At 41.0% G+C, this 22,764-nt stretch overlaps 1 protein-coding gene across 1 annotated transcript in view; it reads right to left on the bottom strand.

Moving 5' to 3' along the window:
• Positions 1-13,838: 13,838 nt before the first annotated feature.
• LOC111871477 (lachesin) overlaps positions 13,839-22,764 on the bottom strand; it is a gene marked incomplete at its 5' end in the record, with an annotated part of 213,487 nt that continues 204,561 nt past the window's right edge. The window contains 1 exon segment of the mRNA XM_033754270.1: positions 13,839-16,266. Within this exon segment, the coding sequence (XP_033610161.1) occupies positions 16,121-16,266 (146 nt within the window).

Here is a 22,764-nt window from a genome sequence, read left to right as displayed (position 1 = left end):
GCTCTCCCCAGTCATCAGATATTGGAACCGTAAGCAAATTCCAGTGTTACCAACTTGCGCGCCGTATGAGTTATGCGTGGTGACCCGTTTTCATTTGACTGCTCCTTATATATATATATATATATATATTATCCTCTTGTTCCCACTTTGCAGCATAGGGCTGATTTCTCAGTTTCTTGATCATTTTACAGGCGGTAGAACTCCTTGGACGGGAGATCAGCTCGTCGCAAGGCCTCTATCAAAACACAGGACAACACAAACACAGAAGAATGTACATATACACCAAACATCCATGCCCTGAGTGGGATTCGAACCCACGATCCCGGCTTCCGAGCGAGCGAAGACAGTACATACCTTAGACCGCTCGACTACCGTGACCGGCATATACGCTATATACACTACAAAATTGTTTTCAGTAACTGAAAAACTAGATTTTGTGATAGTTCCACTCCGTTAGGCAAGTTATGATCCCAATGTGACGAACATTCCTAGCATTGCACACAACGCTTAACTACTCTTTGAGGATAGTAAATATTTCTGTACTCACCACCTGCCTTACACTGTGTGTTGCCTGGAGAGATATCCCATTCTTTTCCTACCGCATCAAAATATATCACTCACAAACCATATATTAAATGTACATATCCACGGAATCACACCATTAAAGGACCTTAACGTTTTCAACACAAGAACACACAATTCATAAACATAAGAAGGGTAGTTCTTACTCACTATCATTTGAATCTGTTAAACTGATGTAGGGAGTATAATGGGACATGAGGAAAACGAATCGAAGTTGCAAATATTATGGCAGATGTAATCCTTCTGCTATAAGCCCGAAGCATTTCACACTTCTGCACCAATAACGGCCCTCCTGTACAGTATCAGAGCCAAGTAGACCTCTCGCTTGAGTTTAGGTTTATTTACAATTGGGAAACACAACACACAATCCTGATTATCCAAATTTGTCACAGACTTTGCTTTCGGGCTAAGATTACGAACGTAATACACACAATTAAGACTTATTTAACGCTAATAACATCGTATTTTAAACATAAAATTTATCACAAACCAGAACACGAGAAAAGAGCTAATCACGGGTTTCCTTTGATACACGCTGGCCTATCGGTGACTCATCACGGTAGTTTTCCTTATCCGCAATTCTCGGAGACAGTCTGCTGTGTTCACTACTTAAAAGTAACAGGCTTTGTAGCTGTGGAGGTCTATAGTGTTCGAGGCTACCATATGTTATAGACAGTCGGCTCACAGATGGCAGTAGGGTTGTCAGCAAATGCACCCACAATTCTCTGTAAATTCTAAACCTATCCCTCTGCCATTCTGCCCTGCATTGTGTTCCTATCTGCTGGCTTTCATTTGTAACGATCATTGCCTTAATTTGACCATAGGTTGTACTCCACTTCTTGCGGAATATCACTTCCGTTGTTGCGTTTCTTCTGGTTCAGGTTTTCGCGTTCACTCCCTCTTATGTGGAGAATGATATCCAGAAACAATTTCCGCTTTTATACATAGTAAGTTCGCTTGGGAGCAATTTAAAGCATTTGCTGTAGCCTTGGCAACTCTGTTTGATGAAAATATTCCCTGAAGATTGGGGCACAATGTTCCTCCTATCTGCCAGACAACACAGACTCACATTCCATAAGACTTTAATCTTGATATGACTGGGGAAACTCTGGAGTTATGTACGGCATGCAGGAAAAATTAATTTTCATAAAAGGCGGAGAGTTCCTTGGCAACCTCAGTGATTACCATCTTTTCAAAGATTCTACTCCACACAGTAAATTTCCTGCGCTCTATCAACTGCTGAGGTTATCCACTGTGTAATGAGATACAAGTGCGAATGCAGATAAGGTAAAAAAGTAACATTTGTTTCTATGCTTAACGAAATAAACATTAAGCTCTGAAGTCGTATGGGGTAGTGGATGTATAGATCCACATTTTCTTGACATCGACATTAGTTGGAAGTGAGTGGTCAGCTTCACTCCCTGGCCGTTTTACCCCCGGGAAAAATGTAGCCATTGCATAGGAGGTCGGGTGGACCCCAGAGCCGGTCTGGACGACGTGGAGAAGAGAATATTCTTGAACCTACCGGGACTCGAACTTCGATCCCTTGGTCATCCAGCCCGTAGCCAGTGGCAATACCGACTACGCTACCCCGGCTCCTGAATATAGACCAGGATGTGGGTAAAACAATGGTTGCGTATGTTGAAGTATGATCCCTGTATACGCCTGGTTTGACTGAAAAAAAAACGAAAAACTTCATTCAAGACAAAATTGTTACAAAGAACCTCGAACGTTGACAGTTTATATGACACATCCTGAACAAAGAGACGAAGTGATCAGAAGTAAAGACACGATAGGTTAAGTAACAGGTGACCGGAGGCAATTGCATAATATTAAAACCCATTAAATAAAGACCTATTGGGTGAGCGTAATTTGTAGCCGGTACTGGGTAAGCGAGGAATGAATACAGAGTCATTGTCGGGAATATGCGGGGAAGAGATAGCTACGACACTTGTAAAGCTACCGCATGTAGCAAAAGGGAAACATGTATAGCTATCCCTGTACCAGGCCGTGGAGGCCCATAAGGTTGTAAGATGTTGAGGTCCCCACATTTTCTAGACATTCGGCACACAGATGGCGGTAAGATTGTCAGTCCTACGCGCCTGCCGCCCTTTACCCGCCAGGAAGATTCCTGGTACTCATTTCTGTTAGAGGCTGAGTCGACCCCAGGATCATAGTGAGGCTGGGAGGATTAGGTCTACTGAAAAATCCAATAACCTCAAAGGGACTCGAATCCGCGACTTACCGGTTTGTAGCATAGTTCCTCAACCAATTACGCTACCGCGTGCTCCATCCAATGTAGTGGCTTAACTTATTTCGTGGTTGCGCGAGGGGAAGACTTATGTCACATGTGAGCATGGAGCTCCTCGTAAGCAGCGACTTGTACGAGCAGTAATATATTCGAGATATCGTGGCTTCGTGACATTACAAGCTGCAGGCTCATGGCCCGGCAAAGCGAAGTGCACTCGTTGTGAGATTCAGAACTATCAATTACAACGCAACGTATGATTCCTATGTATGGTCAGTTTCATTGCCAGTGCGTAGAACATTACGTCTTGTTGGTGAAGCATGGCGTCTGAAACTAGAATATTGAGTGGTCAAAGAAGATGTGCAATTTACAATGTTATCAAATTTTGTGATGTACAAAACAAAAATGGCCAAAAAATTTAAGGAAAGAAACTTAAATCGACATACTCAGATCATGAAAGAATGACCTAAATTTCAGTTGTCACGCCGTTTCTTCGCTATCCTCTTCGAAATATCCATTCCTGTCGCCATCTTTAAAAATCAACTCAATATTTTGTCAGGTTGTACCAAAGTTCGATAGTGTTCTACTGCATGGACTTTTCGTGTTCCTAAATTAATATATATAAATAAAATACTCGCCGTGATTTTAGCGGAATTTCTTAAGAAGGCATACAACTATGGAATCACTGCACGCAGTGTATTTTGGGTGATGTATCTTCGTAAGAGTTCATGAACTTCAGTCTCCATCATATCATGAGCTAGATGTTGAAAGTGGGGCACGCGGTAGCGTAGTTGGTTGAGGCACTATGCTACAAGCCGGAAGGTCGCGGGATCCAATCCCGATGAGGTGAATATTTTTTTCAGTTTGCCTAATCATTCCATCCGCACTATGGCCCTGGGATCGACCCAGCCTCTAACAGAAATGAGTACCAGAAATATTCTTGGGGCTAAAGGGGGTAAAGGTTGACAACCTTACCGCCATCTATAAGCCAATTGTCTAACAAATGTGGGAACCTCAACATCTCACAACCCTATGGACCTCCACGGCCTGTTACATGGATACCTTTACTTTTTACTTACTTCATATGTTGAAAGTGATAGCTTTCTCTTTTGTTTATTTGTAGGAGAACCGCATATATGTTTTTGAACCTGACTGCGACACGAAATCTCAAATAAGTGGATTGAAATGAAAACTTGGTTTCTGTCTCTCCCGGTTCCTTCCCTTTCACGCTCTCGCTTTATCCCCTCTCTCTCTACTCCTCTTTCTCCTGGAGTTGCTGTTCTTCCATTTGAGGACATCTGTATTGACATTTTCTTCTAATACTATGATATATGTATAACATTAAGGAAACGTTTCTGTATTTGGTACAGTTCTGAGTTTGTAGTTAATGTCTCCATTACTTGAAATGTGAAAAAGAGGTAGAAAATAGTGGTAAAAGAAAGAGAGAATGGATAAATTTAGCGAGTAACAAGGACAAAGGAAACAGAGAGAGAGTAAAATCATTTTGGTTGGACTGTCTCCAAAAGATTTTTTCCCTTAACGAAATAAATGTCCTCGCTCTGCGAATAAGCGTTAAAATTTCATTTGCTTTATGGCTTCTGTTACCATTGTGTCGCTACCGCTCGCATGGGCTGCTCTTCCAGGCGTCCTGTTACCTGCTCTTTCCCTCGCGCTGGTCCAGCGAAACTGATAACCACTGTGAAGTAAACAGATGTTATCCAGTACCAGTGAAACAGGTTAAATTATTTGTCCAAGTTAGATTCACAGAACTACTACTTCGCATATTAAACTGCGCAGGATGTGATATTTATCTGGACGATGTTACAAACGTATTTCGTATGTGTGATCATTTATAGTATGGGAGCATAAAACGAAGGACCATATTGTCATATGACGGCTGAGAGCCGGAGCAGACGTCCATTGCTGAGCAACGGTTCGGAAATCATGTTTCCGCTACAACGAATAGCAACGAACGAGTCGTTGCTGGGTAGCAAGTAAATTTAATTCGGGCAGTGTTCTTGTACGATGAAGGTTATTTATCAATTATAAAATGATTAAAAAATTGTTTTAGATGAAACCCAGTTCAACTCCCTTCTTCAAGTCTTTTGCAGCATTTCTGTAGCATCACAGAATTTACTGAGTCTTTATCAGACGCTTTTCTTAGAACGAAAATCTTAGCCTCCTTATATACATAAGTTTCTTCCGGCATGGAGCCTCTTCTGCGCTCTCATGTTTGCCACCTGTACAAAGCCAGATGGCAGCATAAGTGCGGGCCAAGCTGTTATAGCGTCATAACCAATCATAAGTTAGTTGTAACACTCCAACCCTTGTTATGTAATTTTGTTTCACAAAGATATGCAAGAACAAAAACATGTTATACAGAGTTGAAATCACTGCAATAACATATCTGAAACTCAGTTCTGCAGATGCCACGAAATCCATTAGAAAAATGTTATAAAACAGAGAACAAAGAATGGGAGGATGACTAGAAGACAAAGAAAACTTCCATAATTTTTATTGCTAGTGGGGTAGGACTAGGTCTCTTGTACTGCGGCCACTTCTGGCCTATTTTACCAGTCCCAGATGATAGGTGAGGGTGATAGTGGAGCAATTGGTGGAATGAAGGTTGGCAGGGGAAACCTAAGTATTCGGAGAAAATTTTCCCCAGCGACACTTTGTCCACCACATACCCACTTGACCAGACCCCGGGATCGAACCCGCCAGCGACTAACAGCTTGAGCTATGGCGCGGCCCTTTGGAGAGTTACTTAGACGCCTTATCGCCTGAGCCTTCTTGCTATGCCTGTTGGTTTGACTGCGAGAGTATTCACAGTGCGTGTTCTTAATTCCGAATAGTCCTTGCGCTGCTCATTTAGCGGTACCGAAATAGAGTTGAGGTGGCTGTTTAAGCTAAATTGAAAAAAGAAAAGAAATAATATTACGCGATCGTGATTTATTGCGAGGTGCTCTGCCGGCAGTGGCATAGAATGGCTGAAGAAGATCTCTGTCAGAATGGCCAGTGATATTCTCGCTAGCTCGGCGATACATTAAAATATGTTATAATGTAAAAGATTTAGTACTGAATGCCACGAAGAGAAATTGTTTGCTGCTGCCACTCACCCATTTAGTAAGTAAATTACAGCAGCATTTGGAAAGATGTGAAACTCGGTATACAAATGTTCTACTTGGAAAAAATGAAGAAAGGAAGTATTGATAGAGAGACGTACAAAATAACAATATAAAAAGAAAATTAATAAGAAAAACTCGATGATGACAAAAGAAAACTCAATACTGAAGTAAATATAAAGAGGTAGGGTTGAGCGCCGCAGAATAGAGGCGACTGATTCTATTGATTATGCTTTGCAACTTGTGGAAGGGGTTATATTTAATATAAAATCTATCAGAAGTAGGTTAATGAGAAGGGGGTTCGTTCGAAAGGAAATACTCCTTTTTTAAGCGTGGTGCCTAGTGCAGCTGAAGGCCGCGCCATAGCTCAAGCGGTTAGTCGCTGGCTTCCCACTGCGGCGGCCCGGGTTCGATCAAGTGGGATTTGTGGTGGATAAAGTGGAGGGGGGGGGGGAGGTTTTCTCCGAGTACTTCGATTTCCCCTGCCAATCTTCATTCCACCAATTGCTCCACAATCACCCTCACCTATCATGTGGGGCTGGTACAATAGGGCAGAAGTGGCCGCAGTACAAGGGACTTAGTCCCACCCCACTGGCAATAAAAACATAATAATAGTGAAGCTGAATGCACAGCTGTTCAGTATAGCAAGTTGTGGCTGCTATGCCTTGCTTCGAGCTAACCACACTAGAAAAAACACAGTGTCACGTGTAGGATTGACTATAGACGGGGTTTGGATAGGTGTCTCGATTCATTGACCACTTACACGCACAATAGTAACTACAGGTAACTATTACAGCTTCACTGGTTTACACACGCTAAAGGTCACGGTAACTGCAGCACACCTAATGTCCACTGTTTTCACTGGTCGTTTCCTGATAACAGATACAAACGTTGTCCTCTGCTAACGTCCTTTCGGTTGGCGGATATCCCACAACTCATTGTTGTGCTTCAATCGTTGCCGTGGCAACATGTTTGTTTGCCTAGCCGTTACTCAGCAATGGAGCCGTATATTTGGTTATTCTGCGATAGTTGTTTATAGAGTCATTACTTAGCAACGGGCCTACATGTCACGATATATACATGTATCAGAAGGATTATAACACACGTTATTTACTTGTATTTTATTAATTATATACAAATTTATCTATTACTAGAAGCATGGTAAATTTGTTCATGTATTTAAATGAGCACTATGACATGAAGATATATGGAGAAGTGGCAGAATGGAAGTATATCTCCACGCATTCTTCACACCAGCAATTGAGAATCTCAAGTTATAAAACTTCATCGGATCTGTGATTTGTGTTATTGTTTAATTATAGTACAATAAGTATATTTTAGGAAGAAATAAGCAATTTTAATAGGGTCTCATATAAAATAAGGGTTGTATTTATCAGAAACAGGCAAAACTTAAATCACCCCCGACAGGTTTCACATCGATTCAACTTACCGTGCTAACCCGAATGTAAGGCGAGTTTCTTGCTTCAGATGCAGCCTCCCAGGGAAGCGGAGTCGCCGTATTTTCAGGTCCTTACGAACAAATACGGCCGGTCACGGTAGCTGAGCGGTGTGAGGCATGTACCGTCTTCGCTAGCTCGGAAGCCGGGATCGTGGGTTCGAATGCTACACAAGGCATGGATGTTTGGTATGTGTATGTTTATTGTGTGTTTGTGTTGTCCTGTGTTTAGGTAGAGGCTTTGCGACGAGCTGATCACCCATCCAAGGAGTCCTACCGTCTGTAAAATGATCATGAAACTGAAAATCAGAGGCTAGGGCCAACGGGGCTGTAGAGCGGTGAAAAAAGGTACAACTAATACGAAGACGATGGTAACGATGACTTCTAATCACTAATTCTAATTATATTTGAGAAAATATATTGAATTATATTTAAAGTGCACTTTGAATAAATTGTTTTTCAATGGGACACTTTCACTTCTCTTTGTTTCGAAACCTCCAAAATTAATTACAAACAAAAATTCTTTTGTGATTCCTGATTGGAAAAAAAATACGCGATCGCCTTATGTTCGGGCTTGTACGGTAATCGAAATCGTATGATTAGTTCAAGAATTTAAATAAAAGAAGGAATAAGCACAACCGCGTTCATTTTACGTTGTCTGTGTAAGGCATATAATAAATGCAAGATGGCGCGCAGGCGCCCTACTGCACAGCAACCTCATGCAATACGGACCAACTGTATATCTGCAATTGTCATGGGGGATTCTAGAGAAGCGTATGAATAAGAGAGAACAGTACAAATGCTCCTTTCCTTATAAAAACGAGAAGAGGTACGCTGTAACTAGCGGATGAGGACTCCATCCTCTCTGGCGGAGGACATGGGACATATTTTGTTGGAATGCGACGACCTAATTCTGAGAATTATATATTTAAGGAGGCACCTGTTAAATATTTATAAAGAGACTGCATTTGGAATGAGTCTTCTGCCATTTAAAGAGACAGAGCAGAAACATGTGCCAATATTTATTTAAGGTAATGGGAAAATGGAGTTCTGTTTTTGTGCGAAGGGAGATTCCGGAAATGCTCATAGTTAGAAACACTGTGTAAAGTCATGTATTTATAAGCTCACACAGGACGTTCTTTGGAACATATTTGGGAATATTATACGCGGATACTATCCGTCTGTCCGTCCGTTTCTCATAATCGGCACAACTCGGATGATTTCACAGAGCTTCGGAAACTAATACAGATTTTTAATTATAAAATTTCAATATCACGTCACCACTCTATGCTACAAGCCGGAAGGTCGCGGGATCGAATCCCGATGAGGTCATTGGATTTTTCGATGGACCTAATCCTTCCCGCCCCACTATGGTCCTGGGACCAACTTAGCCTCTAATAGAAATGAGTATCAGGAACTTTTCTGGGAGGTAAAGGGTGGCCGGCTCGAAAGACTGACAACCTCACCGCCATCTGTGAGCCGATTGTTTAGAGCAAATGTAGGAGCCTCGACCTCTCACATCCCTATGGGCCTTTACGTCGTGTTACAGGTATAGATTTTATTTTTTTTTACCTATCATGTCATAGCTTCAATATTTAGAGAACAGCCTCTCCGAGAGGGAATGTTGCATGTTCATGTAGCACGCATTTGGAAGAAAGGTGGATATTTAAAATTTAGTAAATTAGATCTCAGTAGTGATATATCACCATTCTATTCCGAATTCTTGTCGAAAGAAAACAACTCAAGGGCCCATTCATCTCATATATACAGTTTAATTGTAAAACGTAAGATTGAACGTCGCTAATAATGGAGATTAGATAGGATTCGATCATGGTCCACTAAATCTACACTACATTGTCGAAGAAATTGATAAAACATTGTAAAATAACCGACTAACAACCGACTAAATCCAGCCAAGTTCATGATGCCATATTTTCTTCACGTAAATTTTAATCTTACCGGTGGTAAACTCCGTTGATATTCAACAGGGGATATTTTCTTTCGTGTATTCTTTACTCCTTTCTACTCTTTCATGCATTTACCGCATCTACGTTCCTCATTCTCGGTGATAGCAGCGAACCCAATTGCATATTATCCTCCAGATGACTCAGTTCGAACGCAGAACAATCACTTGGCTAAGTACCTGAAAGTATTTCGAGATGAGAACACCATAACGTACAAGTATAGTCAGGTAGTTTTGTTAGTTTCGTCGGGTGAGACTGACTCCACTTGGTACGTCGTCCACTAATTGCCCTATTATACCAGGCCCGGAATGTGGAATGAGAATCGGCAGGGGAAAAGGAAGTACTTGGAGAAAACCTGATCTAGTGCCACTTTTTCAACCACAAATCCCACATCACCTGATCTGGGCTCGAACCAGGGCCACCGCGGTAGGCAACGGGCGATTAACCCCTTGAGCTAGGAACGGCGTACAGTCAGGTAACACACATACATAATCTACATGCCCTCTACTATTATACATATATACGCGGTAGCGTAGTTGGTTGAGGCAGTAAGCTACAAGCCGGAAGGTCGCAGGATCGAATTCGGATGAAGTGGATTTTTTCAATTTACCTAATCCTTCCAGCCGCAACTATGGCCCTGGGGTTGAGTACAGCCTCTAACAGAAATGAGTACCAGGAATATTCTTGTGTCCGGCGCGTAGGGCTGACAACGCCATCTATGAGCCGACTGTCTAGAAAATGTAGTAACCTCAACACCTCACAACCTCATGGGCCTCCACGGCCTGTTACAGGGATACCTTTACTTACTTTTACAGGGTGAAATAAAATTCGTCCCAGGCTCTCCACTGTTAATAAATCAAGGCGAAAATCTTATAGAGCATAAGTGCTGAGATGCCTGGTTTTCGGTACACGTGTTGCCGTGGACTAAAGTAGCAAACTTCTCGGCACTGTTATTTGTGAGCTGGTACTTATGCACCGGAGCACGCGCTACGTCTTCCTGGTCAACGTAATCCAGAAACTAACGAGTTTCGAAGACTAGAGCAGCGTCTTCGTGAAGCAGGAAGTGTAGTACCAACGTCCCATATGAATTCAAGTCGTCCACGCACTGTACGGACGCCAGCCAATGAAGATGACGTAACTGCAGTTGTGGAACGAGAGTCGTGAAGAAACTCACGCGATTTCGCATCGAAATCTGGATTATCCTAACAGACAGTCCTCGAAGTACTTCATGGCTATCAATTAAATCCATAGAAATACTCGCGGAGATGTTCGTCCTCTAAGGATTCAATTTTGCCAATTGCTACGACATCAAACCCCTGATAAGGAACTCTTTCTAAACAATATTCTGTGGCAAGATGATGCATGGTTTTTATTTGCGAGGGTAATTTCAATGCCCTTAACAGTCACTTCTGGGCTCCAGATAATCTTCATGTCATCAGCGAACGTATTCAGCGCCAGATTAGGACCGCAATCGTTAAGGACCCTGTCTGTTACCCGACAGGGAGACTGGTCAACAATATTGTAATTTTCTGGAAATTGACCTGTTTGTAGACGCGTCCCTAGATGTGAAGCGGAGGCTGTGGTTTCAGAACGACGCTGAGAAAGAAATCCGGATGCAGCTGAACGCGACATATCCAGGAAGATAGATCGGGGAGGGCGTCGACGGCCGAAAACATTGGCCTGCTTGGTAGCCGGATATAAATCCAATAGCATTTTCTATGAGAATACCTGAAGGAAACGAATTATTCAGTTCCTCGCATGACTATCGAAGTTCTCGTCGTAAAATTTCAAGCATTTTGTTCCTTCATTTCGGGCAGCAGGCGAGCAATCGTTTATTTCATCTTCATAATGTGTCGATATAACTTTTACTGTAGTCTTCAATGCAATCCGTTCTACTTCTGATACCAGTTGTCACGTGTATTAGTGATTAAATACGGGGTTCGGATTGTTAGTTGGATTCATTGACCACGTACAAATCATAACTACAAATAATTATAACACTCTTGCCGATTCTCACACTACAAATCACTCCATACTGAATATTCTCAGTGAGCCTTCACTAAACTTCGTAGCAGTTCTCAACAATGACTATTCATCTGCAATATTTTCACTATCCGTTTCCTGGCAACGGATTTCATCACAGGAACTATAATAATCACTGTACTGCAGCTCACATATACTTCCATTCAAAGGCTGACTTTCAAGTGTGAACTGACCTGCACTCAATAATTCGGATTCCGCAATTCGATTCCTTTGCCCCAAATCTCATATCCTGGCAGGCTGGCACCTCGAGATCGACTGCTTAAAACCGTCTTCCATGTTTTTATAACCACTCGGCACGGACCACAGCAGAAAACACAACCTCTATACTGTTGTGTGACGTCACCGCGTACACGAGAATGTGTTTAGCGCGCTTTGCGTAGCAACGGCTGTAGGCGTCAAGTATCGTGACACCTCCTCTATTGTTGCGTGCGGGAATTACCTAGCAACGGCTGATATTTACAGAGTCACCTCCCAGCAACGGGTCTGTACGCCACAATATCATAACACGCACATAACTACTATTAAATACCAAAATCCAGTTTCTATTTATTTATACTTATTTATGGTTTATTAACTCAGGCTGTGAGTCGAATGGTAGAACGATTATGTCAAAGAATACTGTCACGACCTAATATGAGGTACTATTCCGAAATCTTCGGAAGAATTGAGGGAAACCAAAATAGCCTAAGTTAGGAGAGTCCGAGTGCCAGCAGAAATTGGAACCAGACAATTTCCGGGAGCTTAACCGTCTGAGACAACTCATCAATCAAACACCAGTCATTATGCTGAACAATTAGAAAGTCTTAAAGAGTGAAATACAAAAAATTAAACGCTAATTAAATTTCACAAAGCACTGGCAATTATTTCCTCCTACACCAAATGAAAATTAAATCTGGATGTTTATAGACAAATGTAACAGGATAAAATTTTTAATCCTGGTTTCTGTTGTGTGCATTTTGCTTTGTGCGAATACTTACCGTATAGCTGAATAAAAATAACATTATTTGAATAGCCGACCTCAATAGCCGCACTGTACAAGGCATGAAATGTCTTTGCCCACTTGAACACTTGGACCATGGGTTCGAATCACATTCAAGGCATTGATGTCTGTTTGGTGTTTATTCTGTTTTTGTGTTAGGTAGCGGCCTTGCGACGGGCTGATCCCCCGTTCAAGGAATCCTACTGACTGTTTAAGATAAGAAATTAAATTTAAACGAACGTTTCAAAGATACCTTATTCTTCAAGTTGGGGGTAACATAACAGAATAATAATAATAATAATAATAATAATAATAATAATAATAATAATAATAATATAACAGTCGTTCTTTGAATCTAATTTGAAACTAATATTAACTATATTATGACGTCGTGTCAACTGCTGAGACTGTGTAGCTCTAGAATTACTGAGTAGTGAGTGTGGAGAGATGTGACAGAACCTGTCGTTGCTTATTTCATGTTACTATCGATATATTTGGTTGGAGGCCGGAGAAAATCCGGAAAAATAAACCTGGAGAACCAATACTCCATAGGAATTCTAAGCACGTGCTTCCGAGCGAAATTCCGACGCCATTATGCTTGACGAGAAGTAATGTCCTGTAAATAATAAAACGGATTTCCGAAACAGTTGACGTAACCGAAATAAATGCCGAATAAACGCAAAATTATATTGATTTGTATGTTGCGTATGGAGGAGCACATGACGCCAGAGGTTAGAAAGTCATCTCTCATTCAGGGCAGTTATTCTTCCTTGTGGCCTGTATCCTTACATCTAGGAGAATTGACCTGGTACCTTCGAATTTCTGAAAACGTAGGATCAGATCTTGAGACAAGTGGACTTGTGGCACTCTTGTCTATGAGCGAAGAGAGAAACTTCCTGAAGATGCGTTTTGTATGGCACACAACACTCACCTATACGTAATCCGCCAGAAACCTACTTCATGAAAATGATGGTGCTGAGAAAAGTTGACTTAAATTGACTTAAAGTTGCTATGGCGATTACTGTCTTCTGGGATGTGACGCCGTATAGTTTGGTTGTAAATTGTTAACATTTCAGGGAAACTTGCTTCTTACATCTTCAAGATAGAGTGTTACCCTGAAGATGGAGGCGGTAGATTCCTCCGAAATGTTCTTCCTGGATACATAACGTTACTTTCCATAGACAGCAGTCGTTACAGTCACGGCCAAGAAAACTTCAACGTCGGGCATGTAGCTAGTGCGTTGGTACAGGAGTGTACAGGAGTGTACACGTGGCTCCCACGTCTGTATAGAGTGTAACATGTAAACGTTTCTCACAACGCAAGTAAAACCCTGACATTCAATCTTTTCCACGTAACAACAAAATATGCTTTTAATAATAAAAGTCCTGGAATTTTTAAAACAATTTCTTTAATTATAAATTCACATTATTATTATTATTGATAAAATACATGTATCTTACCTTCATTACTGTTCTTCTCAACGTTCTCAAAACTGATTCATACACGCCATGTGCATTCTCTTGAGACACAAATTTTTATTTAACAACAATTGTTTTAACATCAATATATGACAAGTCTTGTCAGTTTCTTTATTTTCTCGACTGTATGTACACATCGCACCACAGAACACCATGAAAGTGTACTGTTTAGTCTGCTCACTTTAAGATCAAGTATAAAACACGTTGTTAGATCAATTAGGCCCTCAATATTGGGCAACAAACTTCAAAGTACGTAGAACTGTTTGCAGTACACGTGAGTTTAAAGCCCACTGCTACAGTCAGGAAAAGCTCTGATTGACTGTGTAGCTTTTACACTGTTGCCACGTGGTGTCTGTCATGAGAAAGTAATCACTTTGTTTAAGAGGCACATGCTGAATGTTGTCACCATTCCTGACATTACTGCAGTACTGGTTTATGCCATTAAGAAAGTGAAATTGCCGATTTTCTGTAACATGGGATATGTGAAAGTAAGACTTTTATTAGAAGACCATGATGCATTTCGGTCGAAAGGGTAGTCTGAAATCAGAGCGAAGATCATTCGGGTTCATCATTCACGGTTCAATCCTTTGAAATTTGAAGCTAAGTCCATGACGAATGTTTTAACTTCGATCCTAAGCAGTAAAGTGGAATTGTTCTGTCAGCGCGCACTCAGATGGAAGAACTCTCCATTTCTCCGTTCATGTCAGGACGATTTCTCATCCTCCATTTCTCCCTTCACGTCAGGCCGATTTCTGATCCTCCATTCCTCCCTTCACGTCAGGCCGATTTCTGATCCTCCATTTCTCCCTTCACGTCAGGCCGATTTCTGATCCTCAATTTCTCCCTTCACGTCAGGCCGATTTCTGGTCCTCCATTTCTCCCTTCACGTCAGGCCGATTTCTGCTGTGTTAAGTTCGCTTGACGGCTCCACCATTTAGAAAACTCACCATGATTACAACAAAAATAAATAAACCAGTCTAAGTTTGATGAAGATCTGTGACCTGTACGATACGGATATTTATCCATATTGCGCAGTGCCCAGTACGTCACACTCTGAATATCATCCTATTCAATAACAAAACGTAAGTGAGTTACTTGCACGCAAAACATCTCAAAATGAAGGATTCTCTCTGACAAAGGTGTCTGAATATTTACAGAAACGTGCCTTAGACTTATACACCGTCTCGTTGCCCAATTACATACATTCGCATTTCTCAGTTCATAATTCAGTTCATTTACCTCTTATAAACATAGTTACGTTTTTCATGCTGTTCGTAAGGGGAATATCGGAATAACCAAACAAACAAGCTGTTATTTTTTCATTTTATATTCGTTTATCCAAATTTTATATTGTAATGTGTAATGGATGTTTCACTGAAAGAAATACAGCCCACTGCTAAATGTATCATTTAACAGGCAGATTTTTTTTATAAATTTGGTACTTTTATGATATATTAAGAGCTTTCTAAAAGGTTTTCATTTAAAAAAGGATGAGATTTTCATTTTCTTCTTTACCAACGTATTTCGTTAAGTTTTGTTAAAAAGAAACAGAACTCTGGGAGAAAAGACTAAATGGTCACGTGTCGACTGAGGCACGAAACTGGGAATACACTACGCATTGTTTGACTACTCATTCAATTGAGATTAAACTACAGTGAAACCCAGATAAAGTAAACAAAACAATGGCATATTTATAAAAATATATTAATGCAACGTATATGCACCCTGGTGACCTTAATTTGTAAGCAATGCATATTTAAATATGACATTGATAAATGTGTATACACACAACTTTATTCTATTTACCGATTTTCCTTTGCAATTCAGTTTCTAAATTTTTAAACTTTATTTGCAACGTCGCCATATTCCATATGCTTCTTCATTCGATCTGAAAAATTATGGCCCTATTATTCACAGTTCATAACAACGTACACGATTCTTTTAGCACACCGTTACAGCACACTCACGGACGGACAAAATCCGCAATTTTAGTTTCTTCCGCCACCTTCTCAAGTAACTGGGGTGGTGTATTTACCCAAGGATTCAAAGTATACGATTTCTAAGTGTGTGTTTGTTTTCAAGCTTTAGAAACATGAGCAAGTCGACAGGACATCGTCTTAATATGCGCTGGATTTCACAAAGTTAAAAGTGAATCACACTCGTGGACTGTCTTTCCCTCTGTCACGGGGTCCATCCCTTATTTGCTTATGCATAACTCAGGCTGTTTCCTTGCACTGTGCAGGCTTTATCTCTCTCGAAGACGGCCGTCGTTGAGTTGAATTTGTCCCAGGACGACGCAGTAGAGGAGACAGAGGACGATATGCGCCACGACGCCCAGTGAGCTTTTCGAAAGGGCCGCTGATCCAGTCTGCATTGCCGCACGACGCTCACCTGTTAACAAAGACGGCGAATTTCAGAAATTGGGGTAATCTGCCAGATGCATGTGGGTCAGAGGGTTGTTCTGCTGATGCTGGGGAGGTGGCTCACCTGGCAAAAACAAGTAGTCACATCCCATCCAACTGCCGAGAGTACAGTAGGTTCAGCAACACCAGCGTCACCATACTGATGGAACTGTTGGACAGCCCTGCCGATCCCGTCTGCATGGCGGCTGGGTACTCACCTGGCAAAACAAAACCGCATGGTTCAGATGGTTGTGCCCGCCGGAACACACTCCCGCCTGCCTGCTTGTCTGCTTTAATATCTCAGTTGCACGTTTGGAAACTTATTGCTAACTCGTTCAGCTGATAAAGAAATCGCATGCTTCCATTAAACCCGAATGTTCATTGTCGTACAAGAAATTTGAGGTTTCACAGCGGTGAAGATACAGGTTCTGGTATTTTAGGTTATGATACCGTTTATCCAGGAGCCGGTTTAGCGTAGTCGGTATAGCTACTGGCTACGGGCTGGACGACCGAGGGTTTGCAGTTCGAGTCCTGGTAGGGTCAAGAATTTTCTCTCCTCCAAATCGTCTAGACCTGCTCTGGTGTCTACCCAACCCCCTATCCAATGGGTAATGGGTTCTCTTTCCCTGCGGGTAAAGCGACCGGGGCGTGAAGCTGACCACTCACCTCCAGCTAGTGCCGAGGTCAAGAAAATTCCTCCATACGCCTTCATGGCGTAGTGCTAGGAGACATCGCCTTGAGGCTCTCTTTCTTATTCACGTTTATTTTGGCTCGAAATTCTGCCCTTCTGTTCTGGTAATTGTTGGTCTCCGAGTTCCTGCCCAGTATATCAGATACTTTTTATTGTTCAATGTTTGTTCCTCATCTAAAAATTGTCCCTCTGCTAGGTGTGCAGCAGCTGCTAATGTCATATGCAGGGGATGTTGACGTATTATCCTCAATCATTTTTATAATTTTTATTATTACTGTTATATGGATGTTGAGTTAGCACACAACTAAGTACGAATTGAGTTGTTATTATTAACTTCTATATGTGTATGTACGCGTACATCTCGCCACATAATGGCATAATCAGTGGAAATGTTCTTATCCTACTTTTCTCACATATTAATTATAACTTTATTTTCTCATGGAATTAATATTAATTTATTACTATTATAGAGACTGTCTTATTTATTAGTTATTTCTATGTCCCTTTTTGTACTCGTGCCAACTTCGTAATTGGCCTCTATGTTGCTATTTTGCATGTAAATAAACAAGAACTGAATTGAGCTGAATTAATATTGTAATGTAATATGAATTCCCTGAGGATAGTAGTTAACACAGGAACTGTACAACATGTTACAGTCATCGAAATTGTTTATATTCATATTATAGTTGCATAGTGAAATGCATAACGGCTACTGCGACCTGCGTACAATCGCATTACATTGTGAATCACTCCCAGGGAACAAATGTTAATATGTAAGGTTTGAGGCTTTCACGGCGGTGACTATGAAGAAAACAGTCTTCTGGGATTTGGCACCGTGTATAGTCTGCTTTTGCCGGTTCTCACGGTCTCTTCGCTTGCAGATTTCTTATATTTTTTATTCTACCCTGAAGATGGAGCGATACGTTCCTCCGAAACGTCGGTTAACACCACATATACACGGTGCCAAATCCCAAAAGACTGTTTTCTTCAAATGTTAATATTCTTTACATCACAGATAACTAAGCAACTTCATTATTCTATGACCAGTCAAGATCCAGGTCAGAGATGATGTCTCCCACTTAAACACCGAGGATGTGAATATGACGCCTGATAAGGGGACGTCGCACATCTGTGGAGACAACGCTAGTGAGTATCGAGAAATGATGGCATGATGAGAAACCATAAAAAAAAAACACAGAGAAACCGTGGTCTGGTAGCCACTTCGTCAGTCATGAATCTCACATTCATTCACTCTGTATTGGAGCTGGGACCCGTGGCGAGAAGACGGACTATGACAAGATCCTAGATCACATCTAATGAATTTAATCATAATTAATTTACCACTATGGATTTTCTGCCATAGAATTTACCCATTCAAATAAAAACAGTTCGGACTAATAGGCCGTGGGAAGCAATTACGGCAGAGCAAATCTTTCAAGTTACTGCTTATGATGATCCAGATTACAAATTGACGCGAAGACTCGAGACAGACAGCGTCATGATGCAGGAAACCGATGATAAATTGAAGTCACCGTACAGTCGGAACGCACACACAGCGGTATTACGTAAGGTTACTTGCATACATAAGTTAGTATGGAATATACAGAACTCCGACTTAACTGCGAATGATCTGTCATGGTAGAGGAAAGAGAATAAAAACGATAACCTCTCCTTCTAGAATGTTCGAAACAGACGCAGAAGGCCGAGTAGAATTATTGTGAAACGTCCTAATAATGGAACCTTTGACATATTAGGCCGAATGATAAAAGTAAAAAGTAAAGTAAAGCTATCCCTGTACCAGGCCGTGGAGGCGCATAGGGTTGTGAGATGTTGAGGTTCCCAAATTTTCTAGACAATCGGCTCATAGATGGCGGTAAGGTTGTCAGCCTTACGCGCCGGCCGCCCTTTACCCCCAAGGAAGATTCCTGGTACTCATTTCTGTTAGAGACAGAGTCAACCCCAGGGCCATAGTGCGGGTGGAAGTATTAGTTCAATTGAAAAAATCTAATTACCTCATCGGGATTCGATCCCGCGACCCTCCGGCTTGTAGCATAGTGCCTTAACCAACTACGCTACCGCGTGCCCCCAGGCCGAAGGCTATCCAAGTAACATAACCGAGAGCAAGTAATAATAAACTCCATACGCAGAGTATCAATCTGATGAATTAGGCGCTTGAATGATATTTCTGATAGGAATTTGAACAACGTCTAACAAAAAGTGACAAAACCATAAAAATTATGAAGCCACATCTTTACTTTGATAGGTGGGGACTGGGAATGCGATCCATTGGAACATGAATCCTGTTAGTAAGTTACTGCTATTGTCATGTATCCGGGATTGGCGTGATAGATTCGATGATTGGATTTAATTGCACTTCTTTACAATTCAAATCAATCATGACAGCTCACACCCAGTGACTGTTGAAGGCTCGCTTCAGTCCTTATTGGACCATGACCGTCTTCCATTCTACTGTGACGGCTGGCGAGTCACTGCTCAAGCAATGGACTCCTGAGTGACGTCACTCTGACGAACCTCGCACTGATCTCTCATTGTCCCGAATTCACGTGTGAACTCCCTTTTATATTTGCCACGCAGCTCGAATATAAGTCACCGTGTAGAACAGTTAATTGTCATCTGTTATTCTGTCTGTTGTCACGGGAATGTCTTTGTTAATATTAGTTGCAGCGGAAACAGGCGCCGTTGCCTAGCAATGGATTAGTCTGTCAAACTATTATTAAAATAGAATTATATTGGCTAAAAATAATATTCTATTATATTCTAATAAGGAACACGACGCAAAAGTAGAGGAATAGCCAGAAAATAGACCGAAATTCTGTCTGTGATCCTGTCAAAATAAAAGCATTAAGGGTTGCTGCTAAACAAACCTTCCCGATGTTATATAATAATAAAGTAAATCTGCAGGAGATGCAGAGATCTTCGGGATGTTTGTTAATCAAATGATTCTGAGCGAACGACTTTGTGTTTGCTACGTAATTCTCAATAGTCATGTAAGATTTGAGGTTTGATTAGTCTGTTTGCACCTACTCACGCTGGTTCCTCGCTCGCAGATTTTCTTTTTTCTTCTGCCCTGAAGATGGAGGCGATGTGTTCCTCCGAAACGTCGGTTAACACAATATCTACATGGCGTCACATCTCAGAAGCCTGCTTTCTTCATTCTAAATAGCCATGATTCAGTAACCGCGACGCGAAGCCATGTTATTCATAATTTTTTTTTTCAAAATCACTTGACTGACAACCCCCGCACCCTCCCGAAGTTTGGCCATTTCCTTCAAGACACTCTCTCTAAGAAGAGAAAAATTTTGTAAAGATGTTTAGGCCATTGTTGGGAAATCGTCCGGTGTTGGTGGAATTGGCAAGGGGAAGGTTCCTTCCTCCTGCATCAGCATTCTCTGCTGTCAGCAGGAAACCAAGCAGACTACATCCAAAACGTAAATTTGCATGCACCATTTAATTTTGTGCCGCTACAATTAGCATGTCAAAACAGACCAGGGACAGAAACAATTTTCAGTAAATTACTTTACTGTACATCCAATTAACTTCACTGACTGAAAGGGCAGGATAATTAATGACTAAAAAATACACAAATTGCTTGTGAAATCATCTGCAGTGCATAGTTACCAAGCACCAAGCCAATATCCTTATTGGGAACTCAAGAACTGCTCGTTCCAGCAATTTGAAAATTTAACTATACTGAGGAAGTCGCTGCAATGGTACCGGTATGGATTCGTATTTGGGAGACTTCGGGTTTGAAACTAAGTCAACCTTTATTTAATTACTTTTATTGAACGGCTATTTATAATGTATTTTAGCGTCCTGTTGCACTGATTTCATCCATGATATGTATACTTTTTAAATAATTTTATAAAGGCAAGCACTGAAATAGATTAGCGTAATTGGGGCACCTGATGATGGCACTATGTTGCCGAAACATGTCGTGAAGTAACAGGTGAAATTGAGTGCACTATAAGACGGCAACTGTATACATATCATGGCTATTTATAGACCTCATTCTGTGGCTCAGAATTACGGGATGATCAGGTGAATGGATTAGAAATGATTTCGAATGAAAAGTCGTTGCTAACTTGGCAATGTGACCGAGCTTCTGGCTACTGAACAGGCGTTTCGTGATATTTTTAATTTAGTACAAGAAATAAAGTCTTGATGAAATTCGTCTCTGGTTTCATTGGAAGATTCCAATAGTAGCGGAACCACAGATTTTAAAAGGTCAGAAAACTGAATTCAATAAGCGGAAATTATTTAATGCGAAGACAAATGGGAATGCCTCAAAAGATCTAGCTGAAAACAATGCGATTTTTTTTTTAATTTTAGGTTCGTGTAATTTTTTTCCGCTGCCGAAAATGTCATAAGCTGGACCACGCCCCATCATAAATGTGTGTGAAAAATACATGAATGGTGTATCGAAAACTGGACAGGAAAAAACAGAAAAGGTAGAAGGATGACAGAAAGGAAGACAGGAAGAAGGAAGGAGAAAAGGAAGGAAAATAAAAATCGAAAATTTGCACTGCTCCTTGACACTGCTGTGTACATACAGGTCACAGAATGATTTTCTTACCTGAGAGTTACACATTAAAAGCATGGAGTACGTATTGTGAAATGACCTTATATACCCACAGAAACATCGGTAATAAACCAGAAGATGTATTCATTTACTTATGTTTTATGTATTTGTATGTGTATTTGTTAGCGAAGTTGTCAGGGAATAATAAATTTTAAAGCACGCAGAAAGAAGCGATCATGGCCATATTTGAGGCACTATTCAAGCATTTGTCTGCAGGTAATGAGGAAAGCCATTAAACACTTCCGTATTGACAGGCACTCTCTGGGCCGAAATATGAACTAGGGATCCACCGCATATGAAGGAAGAGGGCTACACACTTAGTCCCGATGTTCGATGAACGCTGCATAAAGAAAATTGGTTCAGGTCCCTTGACATTACCTTTAACGTTGCTTTAATGTATTCTGAAACCAGAGACAGTAATGCCCTTCCACATCCCTTAGAGTTAATTATTTTTAGTCTATAAAGCATCGTTAAAGAAACAGAAGAAAGCAACTTGCCAATGAATCGTACGCATTGCCTCCTGAATTTATTTGTTCGGTGAAAACTGAAAGAGATATTGAAACCACACACACAGTTGTCCATTTAGAACCTCAGCCCAGTCATCGGCCAGCCTGACTGAAATTTCTCTTTGTTTTCCTCAATATTTGTACGTGAATTCCTAGGTTTTCAAGATGGCTACCGCCGCTTCCTTAAAAGCTCTTACCTACTCAGCATTAGTGAACATACTCATATATCATACGGCATTAATACGAGATATATTGTACTTTAAACTCCAACATACACGATGAATATAAACTAGATTTCTGGTAGCAGAACTCGAAGCCTCAGCACCGGTAATACCCAAGATCGTCAATCAATACGCTCCTGAGCTAATTAAATCCAGCTCTCTCTTGGATATATCATAATGTTATTTATAGGTCTCTTTCTCCATTTCCCAAACTGTTCTATTTCCTCACAGAACTTCTATATGCATTCATTGTCTTCTCTGTTCTTGTTACATGATTAATTCATCGATGACTCCCCGATTCCACCATCCTAGACAATCTATATAAATTAGGACCCCACTCGTTATGTAACACTCTGTATTTACTTCATTTACCCGAGTACATGATAATCGTTATTCATGTCATTCCCATAAATTGAGGTATCACGTTTTACACACACAAAACAATAGAAAAATTTTCATTGTTATCATT

The sequence above is a fragment of the Cryptotermes secundus genome, unplaced genomic scaffold (assembly GCF_002891405.2).
Source record: "Cryptotermes secundus unplaced genomic scaffold, Csec_1.0 scaffold465, whole genome shotgun sequence".
NCBI lineage: Eukaryota > Metazoa > Arthropoda > Insecta > Blattodea > Kalotermitidae > Cryptotermes > Cryptotermes secundus.
This window is presented reverse-complemented; position numbering and strand designations above follow the sequence as displayed.